The sequence below is a fragment of the Haemaphysalis longicornis genome, unplaced genomic scaffold, assembly GCF_048455015.1.
Source record: "Haemaphysalis longicornis isolate Haplotype H1 unplaced genomic scaffold, Haemaphysalis longicornis Haplotype H1 scaffold_4, whole genome shotgun sequence".
NCBI classification, from domain to species: domain Eukaryota; kingdom Metazoa; phylum Arthropoda; class Arachnida; order Ixodida; family Ixodidae; genus Haemaphysalis; species Haemaphysalis longicornis.
This window is the reverse complement of record NW_027526361.1, coordinates 72,005,346-72,026,417: the sequence shown is the minus strand read 5'-3', so window position 1 is coordinate 72,026,417 and position 21,072 is coordinate 72,005,346. Positions and strand designations below refer to the sequence as shown.

Here is a 21,072-nt window from a genome sequence, read left to right as displayed (position 1 = left end):
CGCGAGTCCCTAAACTGACGTCAGAGCCAGGGGGCGCCACTCAAACATCTCACCGCCAATAGGGGTTCAGTATATTGAGCGCACTTCTCTATCACCTGATTGATCGTGTGAATATGGTCCATTGTTGAATAGCCCTTACGGAACCCTGCTTGTTCTTTAGGTTTACTGAAATATAAGGTTGCAAAAATTATGTTAACGATTACCTTGGTAAGCACCCTGTTGACGACTGACAGTAAGCTGATCGGTCTGTAATTTTTCAAGTCCTTCATGTCCCCTTTCTTATGGATTAGGAAGATGTTCGCTTTCTCCCAAGAATCCGGTACACTTGCGGTCATTAGGCATTGCGTATACAGGTTTGCCAGTTTTTCAAGTACAATTTCTCCGACATCCTTCAAGAGGTCTGCAGTTATCTGATCCCCACCAGGTGCTTTGCCCCCTTTCATTTCTTTCAAAGCCTTCCTTACTTCTTCGGTCGTTACTGGTGGGATGTCTATCTCCTCTGAACTGCTTCCTCGTTCGGCATTATCCTGTATGTCCCGGCTGCTGTACAGCTCCCTATGGAACTCCTCGGCTACTGTGACTATTTTATCCCTATTTGTGATGACATTGCCTTGCTTGTCTTTAGGTGCATTCATCTGATTTTTCCCCACGCAAAGACGGCTCTTCACTGCTTTCAGGCTACCTCCGTTCTTTACGGCGTATTCGAACCTCTCCATATTATACTTCCGTATGTCAGCTGTCTTACGCTTATTGATTAACTTCGAAAGCTCCGCTAGTTCTATTCTGTCAGCTGGGGTGGAGATTCTCATGGTTTGCCGTTTCCTAATTAGATCTTTCGTCTCCTGAGAGGGTTTACTAGTATCCTGTCTAGCCATCATGCCCCCGACTTGTACGGCACACTCCGTGATAATGCATGTAAGATTGTAGCTGGCTTCCTGTATCGTAAGCTCTGCTTCCTCGGTAAGAGCTGAATATCGGTTCTGCAGCGCGATCCTTAATTCTCCTACTTTACGTCTTGCTGTTAGCTCATTATTCGGCTTCTTTCGTACTAGCCTCTTTCGGACCCACCTCAAATCTAGCCTAATTCGAGATTTTACCATACGGTGGTCACTACACCTTACCCTTCTGAGCACTTCCACATCCTGCACGACGCCAGGGCTATCGCATAATATTAGGTCTATTTCATTTTTATCCTCCCCATTCGGGCTTCTCCACGTCCACTTCCGGCTTTCCCGTCTGCAGAGGAAGGTATTCGTGATGCGTAGCTTATTCCGTTCTGCGAGCCCGACTAGTAGGTCCCCCCTGCTATTTCTACAGCCCAGACCATAGTTCCCAACTGCCTTGTCTCCAGCCGGATTCTTGCCTACTTTAGCATTGAAGTCCCCCATAACTACGTTATACTGTGTTTTCACTTTCGCCATTGTCGATTCAACATCTTCATAGAGGCGCTTCCACAACCTGGTCGTCGTGGCTAGATGTGGGCGCGTAGCCCTGCACCACCCGGAGTTTGCGCCCTTTCGTTAATGTTGTAGTGGTCTTCTATGTTGCCAGCTATGCTTTAATTGACTACAAATCCCACTCCCAGTTTTCTTCTGTCCGCTACACCACAGTAACATAGGACGTGTCCATTTTTCAGCACCGTAAAGGCTTCGCCTGTCCTCCTAACCTCACTAAGCCCTATGACATCCCATTTAATGCCCTTTAATGCCTCGAACACCTCTAGACTCACTTCGCTAGATAAGGCTCTCGTGTTAAACGTTGCCAGGTTCAGATTCCAATGGCGGGCTGTACGGGTCCGGGTATTCTTAGCAACCCCTGCTCCGTCCCAGGTCTGATCGCCACCGTGGTCAGTTGCTTCGCAGCCACTGGAGACTGAGGGCCGTGGGTTAATTGGCGTATTCATGGGAGGTTGTGGCCGTTACTACACCAGGGTGGCCAATCCTGCTCTGGTGAGGTAGTGCGTTACCGGCAATGGTCGCCGGGGTCAGGCCGCACCCCAGGCCCCATTCTGCAATTCCATCAATACGCGGATTTTTTTGTAAAATCCGGTGGGAATTGTCCGGAGCCGGGATTCGAACCACGGTCCTTTTGCACGTGAGGCGGATGCTCTACTTCTACGCCACCGCTGCTCCATGATCCCAATATTCAGCTATTCGCTATAGTGAAACTGCACTCAAGAGGAGGAGGAGGTGAAAACTTTATTTAACAGTAAAATAGTTAGTTGGCGGCGTCCTCCGTCAAGGACAAAAAAGCCATCCCGGGTAAATAGCTGCTTGAACATATTCATCGGTTTCGATTCCTGTTATACTGGAAATCGGCACGAATACTATTTATGGCGTCCGTTAGCGAGTACATCAAACCTTCAATTCCGTAATCATGTCATAACCGTTCTTGTTGAGAGACAGTTCGTTGTGATAACGATGGTTGCGATAGAAATTCGGGGCAGAAAACCTGCCTTTGAACAACCCGGACAACATTGCCTGCGCCGTTCTGCGGTGGCTTAGCACAAACGTTCTCATTGTATTTGCGTGTGAGTAAACAACCCACGCTGCGGATATGCACCTTGCACGCAGCCATAACCAAAGCCAATTTGTGAAGAAGGGCATGTATCACTTACAGCCGAAAGAAAATATCACACAAACCTTGTGAGCCTCCCAACATCCCAAACCTCCTGATAAGACGTTGGAGATTGTCCAGAAAAATTAAAGCATTGCGCACAAAAAAAACATTCATCTGATACAACAAAAGAAATAGAACACAGCCGTTTGATTTCCTGCTGTGCACGGCCTGTGTTGGGACCCGCTGCTTGGGGCGTAGCATTAAAGACTGTTGAGTTTTCATAACAGAATCTCAAAAATATTTTGAGAAAGACTACACATTTCGAATACTAATATAAGAGCTGTGAGCACTGAACGTCGCAAATAAGCTAGAAAGGACGGGTTGCGATTTTCTGACCGATGCTGTGAAGGAGGTTTTTCTCCCTCTCCTCCTGTGTTGCAAACTTGTGCGGGATACAGCTTGAGATTATTCAGAGGGTCAGAAGCTGGCAAAATAACTAAATTACTCACACTAAAAACAGCGCAGGGACGAGGACGGAAGAAAAGGCAAACTGAAGTACGATTTATTACACGACATTAAATACATGAAAAAACCAGTGGCTGCAAGCCTGCGCCCGTTCAAGGATGAGATATCACTCCAAGTATGCAGTAGAAGCTTACATCAAGGATAAAATAATCAGGCTTGGTGGCAAGCACGCCATTAATTGCCGTTTTGGAAAGAGAGCTGGCATATCTAGCCAGCTGAACCTCACTTGTACCAGATAGCAAGCTCAATTATTGAATTATGTTCAATAATTCATAAAATTTTATTATACACAAAATAAATATTCCACACCATTTCAACAGCCACCAAGAAGGGCTTTCATTATTTCAATACCCTTTTCCCACAAGAGTGTAATGCTACAAATTAGGGGGTTGGAAGCAAAGCAAAAGGATGTGAAAGTACGCCAACTAAGAAAAAGGGTGTAAAATACCTCTAAATTTGTAGGCATATTACCCGTTTACACGGGTGGAGTGAACATTTTCTACAAGCGGGTGGATGTTTTGTACCTCACGAGGTTTAAAACAATAAGAATTGGCATAATGTAGTACCAGTGGAGCTGTTTAAGGTTGAGCTAGGTTCGGTGGCGTTAGCACAAAAATAGCAAGAAAAAGAACTGCGCCGCCTGTAAAGGGTGCACCACCGCAAATAGGTTATTATAACAGTGAAACCGGCTTTCGGGCCTCTTAGAGTGTGAGCAGAAGGGGCGCATGCTTAAGCGCGCTGCTTACTATACCATTTTAAATGTACTAGCCTTCTTGGGATACTAAAAGTAAAAAAAATGGCGCACCTTGCACTAGTGGTGCAAGGCTGGAGAAACAGCGGAGCTGGGGTCGACCTAGCCTGTTTCCCCTTTGGATCCGCGGTCAGTCTTGGGGACACACGGGAACAGCATTGTAAAATCCGGCTAACCTTGGCCTCACCCGTCAGCTCTTAGTCTAACATATAGCAAGAACATCGCAAGGCCTGACAGAACTTAGGAAAGCCTAGCCAAACCTAGCAAAACTTACCAGCGCCGAAAGAAGCGAGATTGACCCCAGCTCCACTGTGTTTTTTGTTTTTCAAGTGTACATCTATTTTACACCCTTTCAACACCCTACTGAAAACCAAGGGTGTTGCAGTCGCTCAACACCCTTAAGGACTTTCCAACACACTTATTACACTTATTCTAGACCTTTTTAAGCCAATAAGGGAGCTAAAAGTTTAGCGTGTATATATTGTATTTTCTTTTTAATTTTAAAAATTCAAATTTAAATTTCACGTGCCGGAGATAAACTTGGTCCATGAGTCGCATCGTATATGCAAACGAGCGATTAGAGCAGACGAGAATTTTTTTTAATTCTTATGACGATGGGAGGAGGGTATGTCTTGTACTTTGTTATGTCTTGTATGTCTTGTGCTGTTAATAAATTATGCGAATTCGTATTTTCTCTAACAGCGTGGGATATAAAAAATCGCGGTTGTTTAGCTTCGGTTAACCCTATTTGATAGCAAAAGCTTCACTGTGCTGGCTAGACCCATTGTCGAGGTGTGGTCGAAGTGTGGTTTCGCATTGATATGCAGACATGTTTACAATTAATACACTGCTTATTCATCATCTTTTTTCGCCTCACGGTGTTTTTTAAGCCTCGCCGCTGTACGAGTGACCACAGCTGGATGTTCGTATTCCTCCATCGCATACGGCTTTGCGCCGCCCGTGGCCTCCTGGCCTTCCGTTGTGGCTCGCGCTTATCACTTAGGTGGCGGCCTCCTTGCTTCCTCTGCCATGTGGCTATACGGGTCCCGCGCACGTCTCCATTCCCTCCTCGCCTTCCTCTCGCCAGAAGGGTTGCAAGCTGGGTTAGCTGGAAAGACATATTCTTGGACAAAACCAGCGCGAAACCAGACAAAGGAAGTGGAACACAAGCTGTATCAACGTGCGTTTGAGACAGCATGAATTGTCATTAAAGGGCCTCCCCATCATCCCATCTTCTTCTCATTGTACTAAGTGCCGCTGATGTAAACCTAATTTTGCTGCCATTGACTCATTTTCGTTAGGCACCGTGAACAAACGCCCCACGAAATTATGGAAACGTTCCACATAGCAGAAAGAGTAGACAAGTGTGTCAGCCAAGCAAGCGTGTGTCTTCACCCCAAAAAGATTGAGTCTGCGTGGGCCTTGACTGCAGCTGGTATCTATCTAGTTGGCTTATCACCATGGCTTTTGCAAACTTTCTTTGCTCATGCGCAGTGTCTTTTTCGAGGTTTTGTGTTAAGTGCTTATATTCAACCTTCTTGATATTAAACTTCAGTTTTTAGACCAGCGGCTGTCATTGCGTTCCTTGTTCCTTTGTCCTTGTTTGAGTTCGCGCTGGTTTCATCTAAGTATAAGCCTATCTTTCTCCTGCCGCCTATCTCTCCCCGCCATCGGGCCGCTGCTCCGTGCCGGGAGCTTGCGAAAAGGGGTGGGGTTTGACCTCTAGCTCTCAAGGTCAAAACTAGTCACCCGCGAAGAGCGTCCGAGGTAGCGTAGTGCAGCTTTCGCTACAAAACATCCCCCCGCTCGTCGAAGATGTTAAGTCCACCCTTGGAAATACGTAGAAAAGACATCCACATTTTGAGACCTCTTACACCTTTTTCTTAGGTTCCAACATCATAATTTGTAGCTTTGCACCCATGGAGCAAAAATGGTGTTGAAATAAAGATTACCCTTCTTGGAGTGTCTTCATTATTTTACACTTTCATAACTAGGTGAGTGTAAAATAATGAACACCCTCCAAGAGCTCAATAATTGATTGATTTTAGGGTTTAACGCTCCGACGCAACGCAGGCAATGAGGGGATATATAGACATAAATAAGGTCCAGCAGTCAAGAACGCCAAGAAAGGCAAAGGGGAGAAAGTGGTAAGTCATTTATTGTTCTTGAAAATACTACATCTTTTTCAAGAAAAATAAATGACCACCTTTTCGCCAAAAAATAACGCAAATGCGTGATGTTGCGGTGAGTACTGTTACGAATCGACTCGCGCCGCCGTACTTTCCCGCATCACTCCTCGGCTGTGCGGCGAAGCCACTGCGTGCGCCTTTCAGCAGTCAGGCGCCAACATGTCGGTGACTCATGATTCACGTCAGGACAAGCTTGGGCCAGACGCTTCACTTCGGCACGGTTTCAAACTTCGACGGTTGCCGGCCCAGCGAGGCACGTAGCAACCCGTTCAAGGACACAGACGCCCCGCAATCGCAGCGTAGTCCTCCTCTCTCCCCTCTCTCGGACTCAACGTGCGCCGACGCTACAGACTGCTTACAAACTCTGGAAAGAGCGTTGTGTGTGTCTGTGAAGTGCACTACGTGCGCAAAATGTAGAGGGAAGGCTATTTTGACCGTTACCGCTTTTGGGTATAAATAGAAGCCCCGCAAGCGCTATAACCCATTCCTGTTTGAGCAGCGAATCCATGCTGTCACTCTGCTCGGGTCCTGTATTGTAACCTCGCAGTCGGGGCATTTGTTATTTGGCTTCGGCTCACCTCTCGCTGTGAAGTAAACAGTTACGTTAGCCTACGGCTTCTGGACTTCTTCACGGCTGCAACAGCGGCTGGCCGCTCGCTTCACCACGCTACCACGTATGCCGGAGGCTACGGAGCTCGGTACGGCTCGGCCCACCCGGTCGCAACAACTGGTGTCAGCGCTGGGATGGCACGGTTGCAATAGTACACTACTTCAAAGGGAACTTCTAAATGTCACTTCGCTAAACGGGTGGCATGAGGAAAGGGGCGTGCATTCGACGGCCGACAGAGCATATGCCCCTTAGTAATGCAATGATTATACGCATTTCTGAGGAGGAATTATTGTCAAGGCATTATTGATAGGCATTATCGACAAAACGCGCGCTGGAAAAATCAGAACACGTAAGGCATCTTGCAGCTAGTGCTGATAGAAATTTTGTTTACTATTTAAACTTAATGTGAGTTAGCTGGAACATGTGGCGGTGCATGATAAACAAACCGTGTATGCGCTCCGTAGGCATGATGGGAAATGCTAGATCATCTTCGCCCTCTCCCACCATAATTATTTTTTTTGCGGTGTGTTATATAGCTTGCATCGAGGCCAACTGAGGCTGCCTATCATGTATATAACTTCTCCGTGTTTTGAACATCAAAAAATATTGTTCATTGAAATTGTTTCATTACACCACTTATGTTTTTATATTTCTGTCAGCACCGTCTTCCCCCCCTCCCTCCCGCCCCCCTCCCCCCCCCCCAAAAAAAAACACGTAAAGAAATTCAGTGTGCGCCACTGGAACATACTCATTACAAAGATGTTCGCTCGTATAGGCGCCCTGGAAGTTTTGAAAACTGTCTCGATAGAAGTGGTGGGGAAATAATATTTGGCACCATTCGATAAAAACAACCAGCTTGTGATAACGACGATGTTCGCCCAAACACTATGTGCAATTTTGAAGGCTCCAGAAAGTGCTAGCGCGCAAGTCTACGGCGCACGAAGTTCCGGTGACTTTCCTGGCGAACGGGAAAGCGTGTTACTTGCCATTGGCGTGAATGTCGTTACAGTGCAAAACAAATTAAAAATACGGTTTTGTAACCTGTTTCTTGTTCGCTTCGTAATTACCGGTAATTCTCAAATAACATCCCCAAAAAGGCCTCATTCGCCAGCTGTATAAAGGTTACCAGACGCACGAGCGGCGATTTCTCTGCGAAGCAGACGACGTTCCCGTAGCGCTGGACCAAATCTGGCAACAACACCCCAATGTTGCCCGCGCGCCCACCGCTGATGGCGGTACTTGCACGTGACTTTATCGCATTAAATCCTGGACACACAGGTGGATGCCGTTATGAAGGCGCAATTTTTAGGTCATCAGAAGGTATGCAATGCGGCAAAGGCACATAGGATGCATTTCACTAAATAAATGCACCAGGTTTCCACGTACACATAGGCGAATAAAGGCAGTGAACACTGAACTGTCTCATTTCTGTAGGAAGAAGAGTTTGCACGACAGTATGACGGAAGTAAATGCAGTGCAGCCAATGTCCACCATCTTCGATTATTATTGTCTTGTTTTCTATCCGACTTTTTGTAGACTTAGCCTCACGTCAATAAAATACCCGGTGTGGACATTGTATATTAATACACATTGTAGATAAACAAAGGCATTGCGTTTGCATCGCCATCCCAGTGGTATTCATGAGCGGCGCGCGCTGAATAAAATGAATGGGTGTAACACTAAAACAGACCCGAAATAAAACCGGAAAGGTATTTTTTAAAATATGCGGCCTTCTAACAGTTATAGATGAATTTGTATCGCACTTACACCAGTTCAAATTACGAGCGCAAGATCATCCACCAGCTCAATATATGACTGCAAATCTTAAAATCAAACCTAGCACTGGAGCCGCTCTAGCGTAGAAATAGAGGCAAGATAAAATTTAGGATTAAATTCACACTTGCATGGAACGCTATAACCCAAATATACTGAAATAACAGCCTACATGATATAACCCAAATTCTCTGAGTTATCTGAACACAACTGTGGTTAGAGTACAGGAATCAACACAGAAAAACGTAGCCCATGTATAGAAGTAATAGTACATGGACCCCCAAATTGGTACCCCTAAAGGCTTGCGCATGTAGGAGCATTAATGGTTCCTTAAATACACCACGCCAGTATGTCGAGTTATATCTCATCCATCAATGTATGCATCACCAGTTTCCACCACTTGGCCACTGCTGAAAGTGACAGTAAGTACCCACACGTACCAACGGATACGTGTTTATGCGGATACGTGTCCACTTAAAAAATTGTTTATAAAACAGAAAATAGTAGAGACAATAGAAAATTGCCCAGTTTGTACGGCCTATAAAAAAATAATAAAATAATACTTTCTCGGACAAAAACAATCTGATGTGGACGGGTGAGGTACTGGACATCATAAAAAATATAAAAAGAAGGTTTATTTGGGACGCAAGGCCAGTGTATTGCGCCAGGTTACAGAGAGCACAGTTAATCGGAAGGTCATACATACAAGCCCAGTGTATCCCGAAGTTAGAATAGACCTCTTGTTTTTTGTCCTTGCTATGTACTTCCCTCTTGCTTTCGAAAAAAAAAATAAACACGGCCAACCATTATGTTGCAACTATTCGTTTGGAATTAAGTGCACTACTGCCAACTCTGTGTATATGAAATGTGTATCACTAATGCAAGAAAGTTTGGAACTGCAGATACCCGCATAACACCTGCCATTTATAGCTACACGAACAATAAGTAAATTAACCACAATTTTAGCGTGCACAAAACAACAAAATTCTACTTCTTCAAATGAGTGTTTTTAAGCCGTAGCGCTTGAAATAAAAGAATTGCGAAATTGCAAATTTTTTAACAAAATATATCAACATTGTGTCTTCCGTGGGCCCGATAATTATTAGTCCTTCCTGTTGCTAAAATTAAAGTCCTTAGTTGTTTTGTCTTGTTTCTGAATAGTTAACAGGCTGACATCGCGATTTCCACCATGCACACAAAAGTAATCTGCAAATGACCTCAAGGCCCTGTTTATATATGACTGCCAGAAGTCTTCAATCTGCAAAGCACGGTGGCTTTGCTTTGCATGAAGCGTTGAATGCCGTACAGCCGGCGAGCGGCTTAATGACGTGGAATCACACCAAACACCCCCATACTTGCATGACGGTAATGGTTGAACGAAGTCTTATCCCGCAGACCTAGTTTTCATTTTCAGCTGACCGGGCCCAGCATTGCTGTGCACCGCGTATACAATGACGAGTTTATGCAAATATTCAAAAGCCAAGGTGCCACAATCATGCCGAGGCTATTTTTATGCAGCACAAAAACACACGGCACCAAAGAATAGCAAAAAAATAAGTGCAAACATTGTGAATAGCAAGACCAAACCGGCCGCGCAGTATCTCCAATGCTTCAGCACGCGTAGCATGAAACTCGCTGAATTGCTTAGTACACTTTGAGATGCATGTACTTTGAGCTATACACTTTGCTTAGTACACTTTGAATACAAATTTTAAAATTGCTCTATTCATATAATTAAACTCTTCTTACTAGTGCTTATTGCTTACCAATATTCAGCAAGCCATGATAACTGCATATCTTCCGCATAGAATCAGTGTGCATGCAGTGATGTTGATCAATACGAACTTTTAAATGACGAAACAGGCTAAGCGACGTGGGGTTATAAAGAATAGTCACACAATTCGCATTCAGGGGTTTTTAAAGGACCAGACTGATAGATAAACCCTACGTGAGTAAAGAATATGGGAATTGAGATTATAGGCGTAGCATACATATAAAGTATGGGCATCCAAAACAGCCTTGACCAAAAAGAAGTAACGCAAAATCAGATAATACAAATGTCACTAGTGCAATACAAATCTCACTTAGCCACTATAATCGCTACTGCAACCAACTGTTGTTCACCATTGCAAGCGACACATCGGTAAGTATGCATATACATCGACAAATACTCTTTAAAGGTACTTGCCTTTGCAGTAACATCGGTATTTAATGGCTGTGTGCGCATATACACAGCCGTTATCAGGGTGAAATCAGCGCGTGAATAGGGAACAGTGCTGCTGGCATGTCAACTGTAAGTACCTTTAAAGGTTCGTTTTTAGTGCTAACACAAACAGTGAACTCCTCAGCCCACCTACGAAGTTTAGACCGTGGAAGCGAGACACCACTTCACAGCCTTTCCTAAAACCTCCCAAATACCATCCTTAAAGAACTCACCTGTAAATAGAGTATCCATTAGTAGAACTGCTTCACTGCGATTTTATTATCCGGAAACTCGATAGATGCACTGACAATGCCTAACACGTGACACACACACACGCGCAAGAACGGAGTAGGCATGGACAGGTCACCACCTGCAAATAGACAAAACAGAAACTTTTGATGTTTGCTGAAGTGCAAGATACTCTTTGGTAGCATTTTTGAAACAAACCTTGCAGACTTCAAAGAAAACTAAAAATGTGTAATTGTGCCAATCACAGTCATGTGGACTGCCGTTCCAACAAAAACGGCAACCTAAACCCAGGGCCGGGATTGAAATGTGGAAAGTTACCATTCCGTCTCGTGAAAACGGTTTTCTACTTTTCGAGAGGAAATCCAGTTCTTTTGCGAAATATTGTGCAGATGCCGCCACCTGTTTCCATATTGAATGGCAATACGAAGCATTTTATTGCGTTTTCCTTTTTGTATTCTTTACAGGGAGATGCTGGGAAGCCGACAAGGACTAAAAACCGGTTCCTGATGCAACCTGCCCCAGAAACCGCAACACCGTTTTATCTAAGGGTACGACCGCTTTTGATGTACAAGTTTGTTTACCTGTTAAAAGGACTGAGTAAAATCCCGCATTCTACCTATATTTCTAATAATTGATATTACTTGTTTTCAATCGGTTGGCCCAGAATAAATAATGGCGTGTCGAATGCTGTTCTTGTAGATTTTATTTGGCGAGCAGCCGACAACTGTGCTTGCAGATATTTTTAACAACATTATGAAGTCTATAACTCATAACTCGGAGGAATGAACAATAATTTTGCATCGTTTAGACATAAGGCAAGGTTAATAAAGAACTTTCGTAAGTAAAAAACGATCAAAATGAGACACTTTTCTATAGTGGGCATAGCGAAAAAACATAAAATGAATTACCTACGAGGCCCACTGTGTACTTTTACTTGTTGCGCACACACCATCAGGTCGGTGCAGTCCATTAAGAACCAAATAACAAACCTACGGGGCAGAATATTCACTTACGGGGCAGAAACTTAGGGGCTCACTAAGTGGGTTCAACTTAAATAGGGAACGACTTAGCGGGCAATGAAATGGAAGATGATAGGTGTAACATTGAGGGACAAGAAGATAGTGGACTGGGTCAGGGAACAAACGCGTGTTACGGACATATTAGTAGAAATTAAGAAGAAGAAATGGACGTGGGCAGGGCATGTAAGGCGAAGGCAAGATAACCGTTGGTCATTAAGGGTTAAGCGCTGGACACATGTACGATTTGTACACGCGATTCGCATGCGACTCATCGTTACGACTGTCACCACGACTAGTCGTACGCGTGAATTTGAGACACATGACCCGATGCGTGCATGCGATGCGTCGTCGGCGTCGCTCCGCCCACCGTTTTTGCTCCATGGTCAACTACGACTATCGCTGAGCTGATTTGTAGATTCCGCGCGTTTAATCGCAAAAAATGGATAAAGCAGGCAATCTTGAAGCGTTTCCTGCCTTCGGAAACAGTTCGCGCACACGCCGGCCGCGCCTGCCAGCTCGGACACTCAGCGGCTCGAACCGGCGCAGACCACGGTAGCAACCGCTTGTCGCTGCTCTTCTGAATCAATCTGATCGTAAAAATGAAGTTCCACATGCGAGAAAGTAGGTGTTAGTGTGGTGAAAAATTGTGCTTGGGATTGTTATCAGGGCTTATTTTAAAAGCGGCGATCAGATATCTGCCGCGATGCAAGCGTATACGCTGACCGGCCCCCGCGGCGCGCGGCGGGCGGTGCGCCGACCGGTCGAGAGATGGCAATACCTGCGCGGAAGCATCGAAACAGGCTACGCAGATGTTCAACTACGACGATCGCTGAGCTGAATTTGTAGATTCCGCGCGTTTGTTCCCAAGAAAGCAGGCAATCGCGAAGTGTTTTCTGCCTTCGGAAACAGTCCGCGCACACGCCGGTCGCGCCTGCCAGCTCGGCACACAGCGGCTCGAACCGGTGCAGACCACGGTAGCAACCGCGCTTGTCGCTGCTCTTCTGAATCAATCTGATCGCTAAAAAGAAGTAGCTTGTGCGAGAAAAGGGATGATGGTGTGGTGAAAAGTTGTGTTACGGATTGTCATTCGCAGTTACACAGATAGCGGCAATCAAATATCCGCCAGGATGCTAAGCCTAGAGTTTCCAACACCCCAGCCGACCCGAGCAACGCACGCCGGTTGCGGGGTGTTGGGGCTCAGCGGGCTCTCATTGGCTGTGGCCTCACGACGATTGCAACGATGGCACGACTGCATCTGGCTTGCCAGACGCACGTCGTGAGCCTCCTCCGACCAGCGATCGACGCCAAAACGGGTCCTAACGATCAATCGTAACGATCAGTCGCATGCGAATCGCGTGTACCAGTCGTACATGTGTCCAGCGCTTAACAGAGTGAATCCCTAGAGAAGGCAAGCGTTGCAGGGGGCGACAGAAAGTTAGATGGGCAGATGAGATCAAGAAGTTAGCGGGGATAAATTGGTCGCAGTTAGCATAGGACCGGGATAATTGGAAATTAATGGGAGAGACCTTTGCCGTGCAGTGGGCGTAGATAGGCTGGTGATGATGATGAACAAAGGAGCAGTTCGAATAACGAATGAGGGTAGCTTAGAGAATGTGAAATTTACATATTCCTCATTTTCATCCTTTAAAATGGAATTTAAAGTCAGTAGCCCTTTTAGCTGCTTGCTTTTAAAACTAAAATGAGCATTTATTTTCGGCGGTACCTTAGGGCAAATAACAATGCGTTCGTGTGCCTTGAGAACGTATCCCTGTTGTCCTCACGCTCTGAACGAAGCGACGTGTTTAACTGCGTACGGCCGCTCCATTCGTGTTCGCACGCGCGGTTCAGGCCGCTACCGCCAGGAGCGCTGCTGTATAACTTCCCTTCCTCTCGATCCCTTTCCTGGCGCAGTTCGTCGTTTCTCCGCTGCCCTCTCCTGGCGCTTCAATAGCGCTGCTCTCCAGGTGGCCAGGCGTCTCACGGATCCGTCAACGCGGGAAATACAAGCATTCGGTGTCGTGGAGGTGGCTGAACAGACCTGCTATCGGGCGCCCGCCCTTCCAAGTAAAGTATGCCGCTTGTTTTATTGCGTAGTTAAAAAGTGAATAGAGTTTTTACCTGGTTAAACGTTGATATTTCAAAAGGCAGGCTAATTTCACGGAAGCGGAGTAAAAATAGAGGATCTGTAAAAACCTTTCAACGCTGTACTCCTTCCAGTGAAGATGATGGCACACTAAACATAGGCGCCTGTACCAAACAAATTTGACTTTATTGTAAACAATTACCATGGAGTGTACGGATGACTGAAACGTGCTGGCCAGAGTGGAAGCGACCAGTCGATGAGATGAGATAAGAATTCCTTGTAAGCAATGCAGCCGAGTGACTTCCCACTCGTTTTTAAACTATACCGATGATGGCACCGCTACTTCTGCAGAAGAGACGCATGTGGCGGCATGAAAAGACTTGACAACTGTACGAGGAATTGAGGATACTAAATTCTTGTTCCCTCAAGGAATACATTTGCTCAGCTACATTTGCACCAGGAAGACCAACATTACCCTTTATAAATGCTTACGGAATACGATGGTGAGAAACCCCAACAATGGTTTTAGTTTTAACAATCTGTTGCAAGGTGGCTTTTTTTAACAAGGTGACTTTTTGCGATCAGTGTCATGAAATATTTTCGTCGCTATCTCGTTCTCTCAATTTTCAATGGTTGGGCGAAATTTCAACCCACTCGTGCGCAGCGGCACCGCAAAAGAAGCCAAACCCCTACCTCGGTAGAGAGGCGTGTATCGACGCGTTTTTAATGAAAATTTTGCCTTGTTGAAGGTTAGCCTAAATGAGAACCAATAAAGTTAATTCCCGCTTTATTATTCTCGTGTCATCTGCGTGTGAACAAAAATGTCCAAATAGTCCTATAAAACAAAAAATAACGTAGAATGTAACATGTTGTTTTTGAGCTTCTGTTTGGTATAACATAATTTTCCAAGTATATATTTGACGAGCATTTATTTGATTTATAAAGATGAGCTTTTTCGCGACCGAACACAATTGAGCAATGAGGCACGGATCGGGAAGTACATTTCCGTGTGGACAATTTCATAAACGATCCTATAGAGTAACCAAATGTCGTTCTTAAAGTATTGAAAGATAACGTTTATTTGCAACGGTTTGTTTTAAACTTCTGCTTCATTCGTATTTATAAATTTGAAATACCACTACCCCTAGAACATGCGAAATAAGTTTATGCATATTGCACCTTCGTTGCCGGAGGCTGGTACCATTTCAAGGGACTGCCTGTTTGACAGCTTTCAGCTAACAGTAAAGCAGCGCTGAGGAGCGGAATATTAAAAAATCACTAGGTATAACAGAAAAAGCATGAACCGACCGTCACAGAAATCCATAAAGGCTACTGGGACAGGGTTATCAAGGCACACGCTGTAGCTTACTTCTGTGGCCGGTACACTTTATTTGAAATCTTTGCATGTGTTCGAAATCTACGCTGTCGGAAATAAGCATGAAATCATTTTGTCTGGGCTATTTCTCTACTCGTTGCTGCATTCTTTGGAGCAGATTAATATTAAATAAGGTAGAAGCGACAACCGGTACAACATTGGTTTTAGGCATTGCTTTTTTTCCTATGAGCTAGTTGTCTTACTCCAAGCAATGTCAGAGTATATGGCAGATGTCTCCACGAGTGTGGAAATGACAACGTAGCCCTTGCTTAAATTCATTTCTGGTTGGGTTCACTCTATAGAGTTAAAAATTCGAGCTAGCCTTTTACGCAGTGTTGCGCACGGATGGGGAATGTTGGCAGGCTCTAATTTCAGAGTAAAACAACTTCCCGTTACCAACCGCTGCGAGGTGTCATATTGTATATTCCACTTAAAAAATGAACACGTAGGGGACTCCTTTCGGGGATTTGGTGGTACAGAGCTCTGTTTTAAAGGAAGTGAAGTCTGGTCTCGTAATTGTATTCCGCCATACGATAAATTCAATCGTGGTAGAGAACACTTGTCAAAAAGGCATCTGATTTCTGGTAGGCGATGGCTAAACGAAGGGAGCCGTTTTCTTTCTTGGAACCGTTTTCTTTCTTGGAAACACTACTTATCCTTGTTGTAAATAACCCATGGTAAGAGAGATGAACGTTATGAACTGCTCCCCGATGAACATTTAACATTCACCTGCTGGCTGATACTGTGTACACAGTTGTGTGAAGGCCATAGGCTATTTCCTAAAGCAATGACTCCAAAAGTATCCTTCAATATTATATTGTCAGGACTCCTTTACCGGGAAGCTGGTGGCGTTAACTCGACACAACTCTCTAGTGCCCTTCATCAACACACAAATATGCGCAGAATTCTTGCAAACTCCGCAGTAATTCAGAGAAAGCGAGAGCTGCCCGGCCAGCATTGGCAACCTTCAGTTTCAATGTTATGAATACCTTGAGCAAGTCTCGTGTTTTTCACTGGGTTGTTGTGTTTATGCAGTCAGTTGCGCTAGCTCTGCATAAATTCCGCAAGTTGCCAGTCTCCCGTCTTCTGCTGGAAATTCTTTGGGGGATTTCTGCGCTGACCCATTTTATTCAGTCGCGAATTACTCGCTACTGTGACGACAATGGTTGGAAATCCTAGAGAGCCGTCACAACCATCGCGCCGTTTTCACGGTGACAAGCAAGCAGCTTTTACGTTGTTAATCTGCTGGCACGGTGCATTCAACCAGATGTGTGGTGGCCATGGGGGACGCTGGTATACGTATCCTTATGAAAAGGCTACCCATGCCTATACACACCGCTGTCCCAAAAAATGATTTTGCATGGTATGCGGCTGTTTCTGGCTAGAACGGATACAAGCATTTCGTTAATCCTTACCACATTTTGTTCACTTTTCTTATGGTTCTCTGCAATATACAATGGCAAGAGTATAGAAGTTAGGTTGCTGAACCCTATATTCTCGAGCAATTTTGGAAGTAAAAACGATACTTATTTCGTCATTTTCACATTATTTCGATAAATTGTTTTAAAGTATAACGAAACTCATTTAAACCCACTTTAAAATTACCAAAGCTGTATCGACGGTAGTTCACCTGACCAGGCATCAGTGAGCACCATTTTTCAATACATACTCAATCATTAAGTCATAGTTGAATGAGCTGAAAGGGATGAAAAGGTTCACAGCAGTGCTTGTAGGGCCAGGTTAATGGTCCATGTAAATATTAATTAGAGCATGGAAGCTGCAGAATTGTGTTATATTTTGTATCTCCTATTTTCATTATTTTGAATGTGAAATAGTACAAAAAGTCGCTCTATTTCTGTTACAGGCGCTTTGGAACGCCCAGTGAATGGCCTTGGCCTTGACTTGGAAAAACCCAACATGTCACCACAGGTACACTGGCAGGACAATCGGCAACCTTCCATCATCTGTCCGACGGTGCTGCTTGACTGCATTAATAGGCCGTAAGGGTAGATCTTGGAATTTGGTCACCCCGATTTTGTAACAGTTCTTTACGTGTCGTACGAAAAAGGGGCCCTCTAAGTTCTTCGTTTTAGCTACTTCACGATCAGATGAGACGTGCTGGTTAGGTTCTAAATGTTATTGTATCATCTACACTGCGTACGGCTCAAGGTATAGCTAATACGGTTCTAATAGCACGCAGGTAATAATTTCATACATATATTATTCGGTGCAGCTGCAATACGCCTAAATTATAAAGCAGGGTGCTCTCAAGTAGGGGAACCAAACAGGTCAAAACAAAGAATATGCACTAATATGTGATCAAAGTTTTTATGTCTTCTATTTTTGATCCAGTCTTCTCCACAGTAAATTAACAACTCTGGCACAGATTTGCCTAAGATGCTTTTGCACGATTGGGACAGAAAACAATACATTCCTAAAGTATGCGGCAGTTTTGAACCCGTCTAATTAATCCAGCATCCGCGCCCCGAGCTCAGTACAAGCCCATTTCTTCGTGCGCCACCCATTAGACAGATCTCGGTCATCGCCTAGACAAGTGAATGCAAAAAAACACAACAAATGTTACATACAAATAAAAATGAGGGAAACAAATTAATGACCTGAAAGTATCAAGGATGGAAAGTATTACGAAATGAAACGAAACATCTGCTCCGTAACAGAAGATGGAACGAAGGTTGTGGATGAGTGTTCAGTTTCAAAACTAGCACATACAGCGTAGACAACAAAAACAGAACAGTGGCAACTTAGGCGCTGTATACGCTGTCGTAATGGCAGACTATCTGGGTTTTAAACAGGAGTATTGGGCCTGAAAACATAAGACTGCTACAATATATAAACATAGCGTCTTAGCTGCATTAAATCAAATCAAGGGCAAATAAAACAGCCGAAGGTGAACACTTATCTCAAATAATAATTTTCAGTGCGGCACGTGTCCTACTCCAACCAGTGCCGCCCCCTTTGATACCGCCTGGGGATCTCGTGACGCTTCCTTACTTAAACATTCTTTTTGCGCTTCCTTTTTTCTGAGTCCCACTGTATTTCGAGCTTTCTTTCGCATGCAACATTCGGGTTCTTTGTTCAATTGCTTCTTTTTAACACGTACCCATGAATTCGCCTTTTTTTTCCAAGTTCTTCACTTTTGGCACCTACCCAACGAGCAGGGGTTGACCGTATACATTTGTGCAAAGAAAGGGAATTGGCCGCTTGTGTGGTCCAACATATAGCGTGCTCGTTTGAAGATCAAACCTAACCCAACTCCATCCAAGTAATAAGGCGCTCACTGCTGGTATGCTGGGCGTCACTGCAACTACAGCGTCCACAACAACTCCTTACGTGCCGACATCACCTAACAAAAGATGTCACAGCAGTGGCACGCCCCTTTAACCTAAATGATTTTAAATTACGCCCTCATGCTTAAGCGTACAGTTCGTATGAGGCATACACAGCGACTCACGACACACAGCTGTCACCTCCAACTCTTGCGTGAAAAAAGCATCCATGGCCGAGCGGATATATCCTCTCGCTTGAAAGGTGCTTGATTCGAAACCACGCAGGGGCCGCGAATACTTTTTTGTCGGGGTCATCAACCACTAGTAGACGAGCGGCCGCTTACCGCATACTTTGAAATTGCTGAGGGGGAAGCCCAGGAACGTGTGCTGCTAATGTTGACTTGTGTTTCCGTACATATCATGAACGAAAGGAAGAATTTCCGTCGAGGTTTTGGTATTTCGGCCTGAAAGGCGCTGTGGGTACAAGAGTAAATAAATAAAAATAGCAAAGAGTCATTTTACAACCTGCGAAAACAGCGTAATTGCAGCACGCGGAGCGCCTTAAACCCCTGCATATTCCTTTATTTTATTCTGAGGTATATTTATGTGTTTCTATGCATGACCAAGCAAAGGCATGCATACCAATATTTTAATCACATCTGGAAACGAAATAGCCGAAATAAAACAGGTTAAAAAGAACTGCTTTCTTGGCATTGAAATCAAAAGGTTATCTGCTAATTTATCACACACTTATTTTACGCAGAACTGCAGTTCACATGCAAGGCCACTCATTAGACTTTCCTATTTGTTATGGGAAAAATATACATTTGAAGAACAGCAGGTTCACTTGATAACCATTGTTCCCTTACCTGTACCATAGATATTTTTCTGAGTAATGTCAAGATATCTGAGAATTTAATTTGGAGCTTCTTCAAGACTGCAAACTAACACCAATTAGGCTGACATTGTAATTTGCTTTGAAGGCGTTAAGGCGGAATGTTTTATTTGATATACAAAACTTGCCTGAACAGGGGTCAACATTTGGCTGTGTGCACCGGCTAAACACAAGGAAACAGGAAAACTGTTTGACTCCACTTTAATCAGCTTCGTTCAATTTTTACTTGCATATGAATGTAACATGTGTGGTGCCATGGTATACTAGTGGATCTGCAAATACAGGTACTCAATAAAAAACAGAAAATTTCGCGTTAGTGGTATCTCACTATAGGTGGCAATTAATTCAAAGTAAGCCAGTTATGACATGACAAAGCACGTTATGTTGTTCTTGTTCACTTCTATTGACTCCATGCCTCATATCATGCCTGCATATTGCGTGATGGGCATAAGTATAAAACAGGTTTAGAGAAGAGTTTTGGCCATACATTTAATGGTTGAACGAAATAAAGATTCTGAATAAAAAAAAATGCATGTAATTTTTTAGTGTTTAAGAATATAGGGTCCACCAGCCTAACGTCTAATATCTTGTTATTGTCTATTCCAGGTAAGCAAAAAAATGCACACGTGAGGAGCAGCTCGAACCATGAGCAAGCCAGTCAAGCAGGATCTGTTGACCAGCTGGTATGTGTTTACTTTTCAGTAGGTGTCCATTAGGAGAAAATTTCATAAACGGCATACTTCTAGGTAAATAAGTTTTCATTAAAGAATGGCATGCGCCATGTTCAAGCCTCTATACAGGTCAGGAGCAGTGATCTCTGTTTTCATTTAGCCGTTACTTAAAACTCAAGATGGGTATGTATGCGCTTACGTTTACTGCAACAAATAGAAAGTCGCGTAACTAGTTTCCCTTCGTTGCTGTACCTCAAGGGCGATTGTTACAGCACCGCACTTGTGTTTATCTAAAGGATCTTACCTCACTTTCGCTATGAACACTCCCATATAATTGCTGTTTTTCGAACACTATGAAAGAGGTTTGATAAAACTGAAACGTCTAGGCGCTTCTTTGAAATGACAAAGAATCACACAGTGAAGTATTCTGCTCGGTAACTATATAGAGCGGCAAGAGGTGCCTCGAAATTAACTTTATTGTCCCCATATGAAGGACGATTCTATGTGCATCTTCAATAAAAGAGGCCACATGCCAGAAAGCATGTTTAATTTTCACTAGGACCGAATCCAAGTTATCTCTGTCATTTCCAACTTAGGAGATGTGCACTGGACGGCGTATCAGTATGGTAATAAATGTGAACCCGCTTTTTTTTATTCGATGTATATAAAGATGGTGACTGGGCATGATGTCTTAATTTGGCTGCCATGAAAGAAAGAAAAACATGATCCATTTTTTTTTTCACTCATCGCATTAAACTGTTTTGTGGACTTCTTCCAACAGTTATAAATGTATTAAACTTAGGGGTGGCGAGACAAGAAGTGGCGAACACTGTATTTTTGCCACCCTCATTTCCCCGTGAAACGGAAATTGAGGTTGACTGAA

The 21,072-nt window shown here is 44.2% G+C and overlaps 1 protein-coding gene across 4 annotated transcripts in view; it reads left to right on the top strand.

The window, feature by feature from the left end:
* LOC144178910 (uncharacterized) overlaps window positions 1–21,072 on the top strand; it is a 459,264-nt gene that overhangs the window by 432,750 nt on the left and 5,442 nt on the right. For 3 of the 4 annotated variants that reach the window (XM_077707051.1, XM_077707050.1, XM_077707052.1), the window contains 3 exons: window positions 11,324–11,407; window positions 13,790–13,942; window positions 17,201–17,230. In XM_077707051.1, the coding sequence (XP_077563177.1) occupies window positions 11,324–11,352 (29 nt within the window). In that variant the 3' untranslated portion in view covers window positions 11,353–11,407; window positions 13,790–13,942; window positions 17,201–17,230. Of the gene's footprint in view, window positions 1–11,323; window positions 11,408–13,789; window positions 13,948–17,200; window positions 17,337–20,124; window positions 20,202–21,072 lie in introns of those variants that run through there. The other variant, XR_013324097.1, reaches the window with a different exon arrangement.